Source organism: Stegodyphus dumicola, chromosome 1 (assembly GCF_044657685.1).
Source record: "Stegodyphus dumicola isolate Sdum_Otavi_A_Nest chromosome 1, ASM4465768v1".
Taxonomy (NCBI): domain Eukaryota; kingdom Metazoa; phylum Arthropoda; class Arachnida; order Araneae; family Eresidae; genus Stegodyphus; species Stegodyphus dumicola.
The window spans coordinates 189,212,986-189,225,560 of NC_140768.1; the positions used below are offsets into that span (position 1 = coordinate 189,212,986).

At 32.0% G+C, this 12,575-nt stretch overlaps 1 protein-coding gene across 1 annotated transcript in view; it reads right to left on the bottom strand.

Annotated features, from left to right (window-relative positions):
* The window catches only part of LOC118205085 (uncharacterized), a 130,832-nt gene that overhangs the window by 17,363 nt on the left and 100,894 nt on the right, over nt 1-12,575 (bottom strand). Inside the window, exons 9-10 of the mRNA XM_085824063.1 lie at nt 9,383-9,555; nt 843-888 (exon numbers count right to left, since the gene is read on the bottom strand). Coding sequence (XP_085680189.1) covers nt 843-888; nt 9,383-9,555 — 219 coding nt within the window. The remainder of the gene's footprint in view (nt 1-842; nt 889-9,382; nt 9,556-12,575) is intronic.

Below are 12,575 nucleotides of genomic sequence, written 5' to 3' on the forward strand. Positions count from 1 at the left end.
GATGTGATGAGAAAAATATCATAAATAAATAAATGGGAGATTGCTTTTTAAAGTTTTAAATTTAAGATTCTTTTAAATACAGATAACACTCATAAATGTTTTCTATGCATATTCAAAATATAATGCTGATATGAAATTTCCAGAAATTTTTTTTATTAATGAACATGAAAACATACCTTTAAAAAATGTTGTAATAATTTTATGACTAAAACTGTTGTAGAATTTTATGTTAATCAACCAGTTATTATGATTTGAACTTTACTTTACATTCCTCTTACTGTAATCCTTACCAGAATACAAATTAGTTTCTGTGCACTTGAGCTGAGGGTCTGAATGTTTTAGGGTTAGAGCTTTTGACAGCTTCACGTTTCATGATGTACTATTGTCAGCTCTGACAAAGTTATTCAAATGCAAGCATCTTCCTAGCTGATGTTTAAAATATGCATCATTAGTTATCTTGAGCCAGCTTAATTAGTCAATTGTGTATGTAGTCTCAGAATATGTTACCTAGTTCTGAATTTGAATTCATCTAATTTAAATAACTGCTAATAGCAGAGGTTTGTCTGTTGCACAAGTAGTGCCTTCTGTTCAATAAAGGGTTAAATAAAAATACTTTTTCTACTTCCTTAACATTCATGTTTGTCATTTGTTTCAGACTAAAAGTGATAATTTGCTTCCAATACAGTAGGGTCTGCAGGACATTGATACAGGCATCTAGATACAGAAGAACCCTACACAATTAATGATAAATTAATTTTCAAGGCTAAGAAACAGATGCAAACCCACTGTAATAACAAACATTCATTTCAATAAATTTTAGAGCTAAAATTCATTTTACTTACTTTGTTTCCTTCTTCTACAGCTATTTTGTCTAACAATGACAACAAACTGCAACGAAAAAATGAATTTTCATTACTTAACGAGTTCTCATGATTTATTTTTTGAAGAAATATATTTTAAAAATCTTTCAAACTACGAAAATGTCATTCCCCCCTTTTTAAAGGGACTGTAAAAACTCTTAAATAACTTTAAAAAATGAAAGTATTGCAGAGTGTAATAACCATCTTCCAATACTTTCACATTAAAAACAGCAACACTTGAGAGTTTCTTTAACACAAATAATTCTTTTTTAATATATTTTCCCTTCAACAATACCTTTAATGAAGGCTTTCATGGCAAGTATAGAAAATCATTAAATGCAATTACCAGCCAAAAACTACCAAATGCAATTCTGAAAATTTTTAATGCTAAAACAATGCCACATACAATTTTTTTTAACATTTTTGCACTTTTCTGAGATGGTGTAATAACAGACTTTAAATAAAAGCAGACAATAGTTTCTCTATGCTTCTTTAGAAACCTCCTAGAAGCTTCAGCCAAGTGCTATATCAAGCACTGATGAACCACCTAGAAGCACTATTCCACCTAAAAGGTTCGGGCAAGTGCTATATCAAGCACTGATGACTAAAATTTCTAATTATGCACATGAAAGAATAGAACTTGCCAGCCACTTGTATGCTACTTCCTCACCTCACAGGATAGAGCATCTGAGGTGCAAAGATCAACATGTCCACTGGATGGCTCTTCTTTTTACAGATGAAATCAGGTTTAGCCTCCCAAGCCATACCAAGCATTCTCTAATTTAAAGGTATCTCTTATCTTCGAGAAAACACCTATGAAAGAGGTGATATGGTGGAAGCAGTGTCTCTCTGGATGAGCAGATGTCTTTCCATATGGTACTGTGACTGCTCAAATCAACACAGATGATATCCTTAAGGCTTATGTGGGCCTTAAATGCCACTGCAACAGGTGATAATTTCATCATACAACATAACATTGGCAGACCACAAAAGGCTCATATTTGTGCACGAATACTTTTTTAACAAATAATTCAGCACATGAACAGGCTAGCTTTATCTCCAAACCTAAATCCTATCAAGCATGTTTGGGATGCTCTACGGAGATATACTACTTTCTCAAGTTCAATCTCGCATACAAGCCACATATACAATTACTCTAAAAGAACAAAAACGTTCACTTCCTATCAACTTAACTGACAGTACCACATATGGTTTTGTGTTGTATTGCTACTTGAGATGATCATAATCCATATTTAAGATACTTTTCTAATACCAAACTAATGCATCAATTTTGTCAGTTTCATACATGTGATAATTAATATCTACTAATTTGATTTTGTACTATTTTACATGTTACTGGATGCTACATACTGTGACTCTTTATTAAAATCAACAAATAACTTTTTGAATTATCACTATTTTCACCATTTATCTTGAATTTATGAAAATAAGTACCATATATTCCAGTATATAATGCACATTTTTAATACAACAATTAAAATCAAATTTATGGGTGCATGTTATATGCCTGATATAAAAATGACAGGTTTAAAAATAAGGAAAAAATGAGCATACAAAAATTATACTTCAGCATGTACTTAACCACTGTTAATTTAAAAAAAATGACATACCTTATGAACTTAATTTTTTTTTTAATCAGATAAAAAGAAAAGTTTTAAATATTCGTCTTCTGCTATACTCACATCAGGCACATCATCGAATTCTGCTCCACCATTATTGTAACTCTTATCCATAAATCAATAATCATCATCTGTTCCATCTAAATTGTTAGATATACTACATGTTTTTAAATAACTTTTGAATCATGTTGGGTTTTGTTTCATTCCATGCTTTCATTATCCACTCATACAAGATTCTACAAGTAGATTATAGTATTTCCAAACTGGCACGAAGCCTTTGGTTTTTAAACTTTCTTCACTTCTAACATCCATTTATTTCACTATGATTTTAAATTTTCTTCCATCGTTTTATTGGTACACACATCTAACGGATGAACAATGGCGCTAATCTGCCTAGAATAACAGCATGATCAATAATAATAACAGCACTCTTTCAATAATTTCTTCATACTTGTATTATTCATTAGATGGGGTGTGAACATGTCCCAAACTAAGACTTTCTGGACTCTTTAAGGCAACAGGATGCTTTTGCCAAATATTTCTTAACTACAATTTCTTTCACACCATTTCTTTCGACCATCCTTTCTCATGAACATGAACGAAAGCACCATTTGGAAAATTACATTTCGGCATCTTTTCAAAATAACCATGCGTTTTAATTTTGTACCATCCGCTAAGCAGAAAAGAACTTCGGTGAGGTGAGATTTTTCATGACCTGCTATTTTATGTCAACCATTTTTGTTTCTCTCACATCAATTGTTTTATTTCCTATCATATCAAACATTACCGGAGTTCCATCTATATTTCCAATATGTAACAATAAATATTTCTTTTTTTGCCTTCATAGGTCAATAATATATTTCCGGAAACTTTCAATTTTTCATCCAAATCTTTTGGAAGCCTTTTCAAAACTTTTCTTTTTACTCGTGGAACAAAATTATTCCATGCCATAAGTCATTTACACCAACTCAGAGTTGCTTTAATGTTACCATTTTCATTCGCCACTTTTTTGGAGCGGTCTCACGGTCTGCCATAAGGCAAATAAACGAATGCTGTCATTTGTTACAATTAATCCATTCTGGTGATTTTCTTGGAACCCATTTAATGCTTTTTTTCTAGGATAGAGCATTCCATTACTTCTTTATGCAAAGCACGTTTACTCTTTAGTATAATCAGTGTGATTTTACATTTTTTTCACTCATGTACGCAGCTTTCACTAAGACCAAGCATACTTACTGCATCACGATTTCCATTTTCTTTCGCAAATTGAATAATTTGGCATTTAAAACCAGCACTGTTTCCCTCCCCCCCTTTTTTTTTGTTCGGCAGGAGCCATATTTACAATTAAAAGGACTATTACTAGTAAAGTAGCTATATTTACTACTGCCTGAAACCCTAAAATAAGTTTCTCGTGCACATTTATATTTAACACAACCCACTCTCTTTGCAGAATTATTTACTCTCTTAGGAATTTTCCCCCAAAACATATTGTTCCCCTTATTGTTTTTCAACTCAAATTCAGTATACCAATGTTCCAACACCAGGGAAATTCTTCAAATCAATGACTTAAAAAGACAAGAGCATGACACAGGTATTCCTTCGTAGTGTGTGCATTGTACAGCAAATGTACCTAAAAATTAAGAAATATAGTTTGAAATTATACGTGCACATTACACAGCTGTGCATGTTATATGGCAGAATATATGGCATGTAATGTTAAACAAAAAGATATAATAATATATGGTATCGATAATCTGCGAAAACCTGTCCTTTGAAAAACAGAGCAAAATGCAACTGAGATGGCCCTTGCAATACAATTAGAAGGCATAACTAATGTAATTTTAATACATTAAAAAGAGGGTAAGACAGAAACACCTATGAATTTTTGAAAAGAAACAAACTTTGTGAAGGACGGGGCTTGGAATATTGCTCAGAAAAGGGTAAATCTTGCAACCCTGTATCATGAGACATCATGCAAAACTTGGATCGTTTAATACAGCGGCATTCAAACTATGGGTCATGAACCCGTTTAAAAAAGTTAAGAGTCATAAAATTTATAGGTAGATAAAAATCCTAAAAGTCTGATTTGATGGTATGTAACTAATGGTCTGCCATTGTGAAATTGTTTTTTAAAATTGTTTACATTTTTATGGGGTTACACTGCCATAAAGTTAGATTGGTTTGGTTTATGTGACTATGGCAAGACTCGAGGGCTACCTACCTAAGAGGAGGGATGCTCTCATGGAGGACTTTCTAAGGGAAACTGGCTTGCATAATACACATGGGGAAAACCACAAAAGTGCCCATGCAACTAGCCAATTTGTGGGATTCGAACCTCAGACCAAACTATCAGTGTTCAGCGATTTTACTGCTCAGCCGTTGGTGGCCATAAAGTGTGAATACTGATTTAAAACATTCCTCAATTATTGATCAGGGATATTTCAGATTCTTTCTCTGATCCTGTCCCTAACACAATTAATAAATGCAGCTCTGATGAGCAAACAATTGATTTACAAAATAGTTTATCAGAATCCAATCAAGGAAACAAGATTAGTCACAAAACAAATTCAATTCTACTAATACACTTCATTTAAAATATATATTAATTAAAAAAGGCAGTGCTTTTCTACATGAAATTTTGATATTTCATAAAAGATGCATTAGAAAAATTGGACCAGCCCTACCAATTACATCTGGACAGACAATGTTAAAAATTATCATGAATTCAAAACTGCACAAAAAAAAAAAAAACTTTAAAACATTATGTATAGGTTTCTCTATGCAGCACATATTATTTTCTATTGCTCCTATTACCATAGTTATAATATCCAAATTTGTACAAGAACTTTATTATTTTATTATAAATAAATGCCCTGCAAATAAATATGCTTTGGGGTGATCTTTAAATGTAATAAGGAACTTTTATTAGAACAAGACATTTTCAAATACTGCAAAACATCTTGAATTTTGAAACTGAACTTCACTTTTCTGCTGTTATACGTCTTCTAGGAGTCTTAACCAGTCTTTTATTTGCTGCTCTAGGTTTTTAACGGTAGTAGTAAAGAAATGGTGTAATAACACCAACACCCAGAGGCGAAAATCATTCTTGATATAATCAGGCAATTAGTCACTCCATAGCAATTATACAGGCAGTTCGTATAAGCAATTATGATAAGCAATTCGTACATGAAATTTTAGGTAGGAATTCCAGAAAAAGCAGTACTTAAGAATATCCACGAGGCATAATCTTTAAGTTAGATGGCATAAATAAGCAATTAGTATAAGGATGGTAGCATTTTTGATAAATAAGTATTTTTATGATGCATTTCAAAATACCTTCACATAGAATACATAGACTCCAACTACTACGGATTCTCCGTAGTTTCTACGGAAATTCATGAAAAACTACGAGCTACGAAAAGTATGGAAAAAACTACGGATTTTACAGAAACAAGAGCAGGAGAACCAGTACGCAAAACGGAACCAACTAATTCATCCGATGATTGGCTGAATACTCGTGTTATCATATATCACGTGTTGAGTGCGTTCCTAGTTTTGAAGAATTAGCCAATCGTAGATCAGTAACTCCAACCGTTAACGACTTATCAATAGTTCCACCCAATTGTCTGTCTCCCAGGTTCCTCGCTGATGCGTGTTTAGGCTGCATTCGGCTGCATTGTGTAGTTTACGGCGAGAACTTAGCGTGTGTCTTGTGAACTGTGAATCAGGTGAAAGATTTTTAATCATAATGCTGCCTCGAACGAAGAAGCCAAAATTATCAAAGCAGAAGTTTAAAGATTCATATTCTTCAGAATTTCCATGCATTAAAGCGTCTGAAATTTCTGTGAATCACGCACACTGCAGTGTATGCAACAAAGACTTCTCAGTTGCTCATGGCGGAAAAGATGACTGTAAACGGCATGTGTTTTCTCAAAAGCATATAGAACTTGGCACCGTAAAATCTAAAGAAATAACAAATTTCTTAATAAAAGATGATGAAACAGATCCTATAAAAGCCGAATGCTATTTTGTTCGTTTTTTAATTGAACATAATCTACCGCTTTCTGTTTCGGATCATTCCAAAGAGCTTTTCAAAGCAATGTTTCCGGATTCTGCCATAGCAAAAAAATTTAGCTGCGGTCATACCAAAACTGCTGCTATTGTGAAAACGCTTGCATAAAATACTGTTGCTGATATTATAAAATCAGTGTGCAGTACATCATTTTCTCTAAGTACTGATGGAAGTAATGATAACAATGATAACAAACTGTACCCATTGGTTATAACATACTACAGTAAAGAAAAGGGAGTGATAATTACTTCATTGATTTCTATTTTAGAATGCACAAATAATACAGGAGAAGGTATTTTTAATTGTATAAATGAAAACTTTAAAAACAAAGGTTTAGAATGGAAAAATTGCTTATCATTTTCTTCAGATAACGCTAGTAATATTATTGCAAAGTTTAAAGGTGTAGCATCATTTATCAAAATGCATCAACCAAGTATAATCACCCGAGGCTGTCCGTGCCACCTCTTGCATATAGCTGCAAAAAAAGCTACTGAAAAATTAATTGGCTCAGAAATTGAAATGTTGATAATAGATATATATTTTTACTTGGAGAAAAGTTCGAAACGGAAGCATAGCTTCAAAGTTGCTCAACAAATTTTGGGACAGAATGCAAAATCTCATAAAATTTTGAAATATTGCAGTACGAGATGGTTGTCTCTTTTAGAATCTATAACAAGGATTTTGGAACAGTGGGATGCTGTGATAAATTTTTTTGGAGATAAACCAGATAACAGTGAGAATGAAGGAAAGAGATTGCAAAACATTAAAAAAATTTTACAGTCACCGACCACCAAATTGTACTTGTTATTTTTGAAAAATACTTTGCCTTTGTTTATAACAGTAAATATTAATTTGCAACAACAAGCTCCTTATATACATAAATTGAGAAGAGAACTTTTTGAACTTTTAATGAATTTATTTGTTAGATTCGTAAAACCATCAGTAATTTCTAAAGAAAATGAAGATGTTACTCTAACGTCTATTCCATTTCAGAAGTATAGTAAAGAAAAAGAAAATGAAAATTTAGTGATTGGTGCGGAAACAAGACTATATTTAAAAAATGCCAAGTTGAATGAAAGTGAAGTGAAATCATTTTTCAATTCTGTGCGAGCTTTTTTTGTAACTGCATGTTCATATATAATTGATAAATTTCCACTGAGTGATCCATTTCTAAAACATGCTGAAGTTGCTGACATCAACTTGAGAACTGAAGTCTCATTTTCATCTGTTCTTTACTTGATGAATACTTTTCCATCCATTATTGATGAAAAATGTCTTAATCAAGTAGAAATTGAATTTTCCATGTATCAAGTAGATGATTTGAAAGAAATTGTAGATTTGCGTATTGATATAGCATGGGGAGAAATTGCCAAATTAAAAAATATGAATGGGTGTATTAAATATAAAGTATTGCCTTCTGTAATGCTTGCGGTCTTAATAATACCTCATTCAAATGCAGCTTGCGAAAGAATTTTTTCTATTGTTAAAAAAAATCAGACGGAATTTCGACCAAATTTAGGTCTTAAAACTCTTGAAGCAGTTTTGATTGAAAAAATAAATATGCAGGCAAATGAAGAACTGTGTTATAAAAACACATTCTCAAAATCAGAACTTAAGCTTGCTAAGCATGCTACATATAAATCTTTGCATTCATAAATTATGCGTATTTTGTTTAATACTTATATGTATCATTCTTGGTTATTTAAATTTTATTTCCCTGTAGAAATCATATCCAGAATAAAGATATGATTTATAGCTTCTGATTTTTTCTATGATTAGTAGTGATTTGAAGTACTTTTTATTAGTGAATGCTTGAGGAGTTAAAAGAAAATTTCTAATTAAATGTGCATATAATTTACAAGTTATATTTTTAATTATTCAGTTTTATATGTATATGGATTTTAAATGTAATAAAATTGATTACAATTAATTATTAATTTAAAATTAATGAATGGTTAATTACAACATACGCTACGCCCACATTTTCAAAGTTGTAAAAATGTCGTTTGCGCGTTGACTACTGACAAAGTTTGCTGAAGGTTGGAGTCTATGAGAATATATATATATATATATATATAATCTGCTGTTGAGATAAATTAGAATTCATCTGGAGCATTTTATTCTAGACTGAGCTGCAAAGCCTATATGCAATATTCTAAAAAAATACTGCTTACTTTACTGATTTTATAAATCTATTAGAAGAATGGTCAATACTTTCTGACTATCCACATTCCGACGGATAGCCACCAACCAAGTTAGTGACTTGGGGGAAAAAAAGCTACATTCATGGGCTTATATGCACTTTTCTATTCATAATAATAAGAAAAAGAAGTGCCTATTGTAGCCATCTGTGTTAATGAGTCTTTTGACAGTTTTGGAGTTAATTTTTATAGCAACCATTCTCATATATCTGCTGCATGTTTTACAGTATTAATTTTAGGTTTTATTTGATTTTTCAAAGGATAAATCTTCGGCGCCTTCATCTTAGCTTAGAATGCAGTCCAGAATTAAGTGCATTTTGAACAGCTGAATGGAACTTCCATCTATTAATACATCTAAGAGGCAGTCTTTCAAAGTTTAGCCTCACCTGGAGAAGACGAAGGGGACCTTACAGACAAGTGAACTAAGATCTGAAACTACACTAAAATTAATTAGAATAACTTATACAAAACTGAACATGATTCCTACAAATTTATTCAGTTAACAAGAACTTTTTTTCATTTAGAAACTTGGATTTTATTGACTCACATTCTTATTTCAATATGAAACCAAAGATTTTTTAAAATGAAACTAATACATAGCAAACTTACGCATCATCTTTATCTTTTTCTTCTAATACATAAATATTCTGATCGATGTTGGGGTTAGCAATAAGTTGTCCACTCCCAATGGTTACCTGAACATAATCAGTCAAAAATTCTTCAGCTAAACTTTGGATTTCTTTTGGCCAAGTGGCACTCCACATTAGAGTCTGGCGATCCGGCTAAAGAAAAAATAATTCTTTTAGCAACAGAATTTTTACCCTATAATGAAATTTTTATATCTATACTTGAATAATAAAATACAAACTATTTGTATGCATAAATATATTATCATTTATTTTAATAACCTGGGTGCATGATGAGTTTTGACTTCCTACACACTGCAGGCAGGATGGTCTTACAAACTAAACTACTTAAGATAACCATCAAGACACTTTTAGCTTCTTAAACTGAAGCTGAAATAAACTCATAAGTGATCTAGATCAAAAATATTCGATACCGCAAAATGCAGAGAACGGCATTCAAATATTTTATAGGACAAAGTTAAGTTTGTTAAAGATCGTTACAAATCTTTGTAATTTAAAGATTTGTACGGCAAATAAAGCAGCTTTCACAAAAAATACTTTTAAAAATGTTAGCAATATATGCATGGCATTAGGCTTTACTAGTAAAAATTACAATACTTTGGAAGTCCCTCCTGCCTATTTGCAACTGCCAATTCAATTACCGTAATTTCGCGCGTATAGTCTGCGGACTATCTGTGTTTAAAATGAGAATTTTTGAAGCTGTGGACTATCCACCAGTGCGGATAATATGCTGGTTGTTCACGGTTAAAATCGTTGAAATTTAAAAAACACGCTGTCGTGAACTGCCAATGATAAAAAAAAAAAAAAAAAAAAAAGCGCGAGATTCCAAGAAAACATTCGTATGTGTCGTATCGATAGTAAACCATAGAGCATAGTGCAGAACGAATGAGTAGTAGCAAGTAGAGCTCCTAAAATCCAGGATGGCGCATCAAGCAATGCCGGGATATGAGCCAAAGAAAGTCTTGTATGAGCACTCACTCAGCGCAACCAGAGTCTTGTATCCCAGTATCCTTCGCACTGCTTTAGCGCAACTGCCGAGAGGGGGAAAAGTAATTGATGCGTCAGCTCGGTTTTTAGGAGCCATAGTAGCAAGTACCTGGAGTACGGGAAAAAAAAAAAAAAAGCGTGATTCGTTTACTTATAGCGTGGTTTCGCAACACCAAGTGAGTGTGGTCGAAGGTCACATTTCATTACCACTTATCACGAGTATAGCACGTTGCACAGTATTTTGTCTTTCATCTTCGATAACGTTGATGAAACATCGGAGTTTTACTGCTGAGTTAAACTCAAGGTATTTGAGAAAGATGGAAATAGAGAAGTGGGCTGTTATTGGTTTAATCCTAGTATTCGGTGCACACGGGATTTGGCTACTTTTGGCGACTTTATGATGAGCAGTGAAAACGGGACATATACGATGAGTAGTTAACGGGTCATTCAAAGAAAATATATAGTTAAACATAGTATATACTATGTGTGTATATACATATACTATGTGTGTATACTATATATATAGATGTTCTTTGGATCATTTTTGGTGTTGGCGATAATTTTCAAAGTCGCGCCAAAGCTGCACCGTATACTAGGATTTTACCCCATTATTTTGAAGTGGACGAGAAAGCAGTGAGAAATTGGCGCAAACAAAAGGATGTGTTTAAAAAGCATGGGAATATTGCCGTATTAAGAAAACGTAATTTCGGACTTATAGTCTGTGAACTATCTGACGATTTTTGAAATTTTTTTTATATAAAATCGTGTCTGCAGACTATACGATGGTGCGGACTATATGTGCGAAATTACGGTACCTTAATTATTATTCACTATGTTCGTATACATTTCTGCACATGGAAATTAAGGACTTTTAAGGACCATTAATGGAAAAAATTAAGGACTTATGAGCAAATGGGAAATGAATAAATTCAATTAAAAATATTATCCATGCCTGAACTTCAATTTGTAATACCATCCTAAAAATAAAATAGATCCGTAAGTAGGATGCATTATTTTTAAACATAACGTAATTAACATAATTATTAATAAGTTTGAGAATTAAATAAACATTATGAAACTTATCAAGTAGCATTAACAGGGTTCATAGACACATTTTAGTTAAAAAAATAAGCACCTATAAGCACTTTTCAAGCACATTTTAAGAAAAAAAAAAAAAAAATAAGCACCTGTCTAATTACATAATACACAACTGCATAACCTTAAAAATTAGACTTGTAATTTAAAATATGAGAAATGAAGTACTTATTAAGAGAGAATAAGCATTACCTCAACCATGGAAAATAATTAGTTTTTTTTTTTTTTTTTTTTTTTTTTTTTTTTTTTTTTTTTAAATTTTAAATAATAGTTCAACTTACAGAACTAGTTTACAGTGAGAGAAAAAAGAACTATGAAAAACTAAACTATATTACAAGCTTTAATGATGAAATTTCAGATCAAAATACAGAAAATAAATAATAATAAGGCATATTTATTGTATTTGCTTGGAACCTAATAATAAATGCAATTTATTTTTCCACTAATATTGATATTTAAATAATTTAAATCTAAATTCTGAACATTTTCTAAATTTTCATTGTATATCAGTTTTCCCTTAACAGATATTACAAGCGAAGTAATTTAAGTAAAAAAGAGGAACATTTCTGAAATCAGAAGACAGAAATTTGCTTCATGCAGTCATCCTTTAACAGCAAAAGCTTTACTAACCCGCATACTTGGAAATTGCCGAATATTTGGACAATCGAGCATAACGTGAAAAAGAGGAGCAGAGGGGGCTAGACTGTAGCCGCTTTTTAAATTTTTCCGCTAAATAAATGCTTTTGACATTTCGATATGTGCATTATATAAAAATAAACAAACGGAACTATAAAATATTCTGCTTAGCAAGCACAGTAAAACTCTTTTAAGTGTTCATAAACAAATCTCGAACTGAACATCAAAATTAATTATCTCTGCAAAATATCGGCCCTACGTCATATTACGCAATTGGAATCAACAACTGCCGGTATTGGGAGAATAAAGAACTAAATAACTGGGGTTTTTCATTCTAATTTTCAACAGACGGCGTTAAATTTCCGTAATAGAATCATTCTTCTCTTCGGTTGGTAGACCGCAGAACTTTTAGTCCTATTCAATCCAGATTGGAAAGT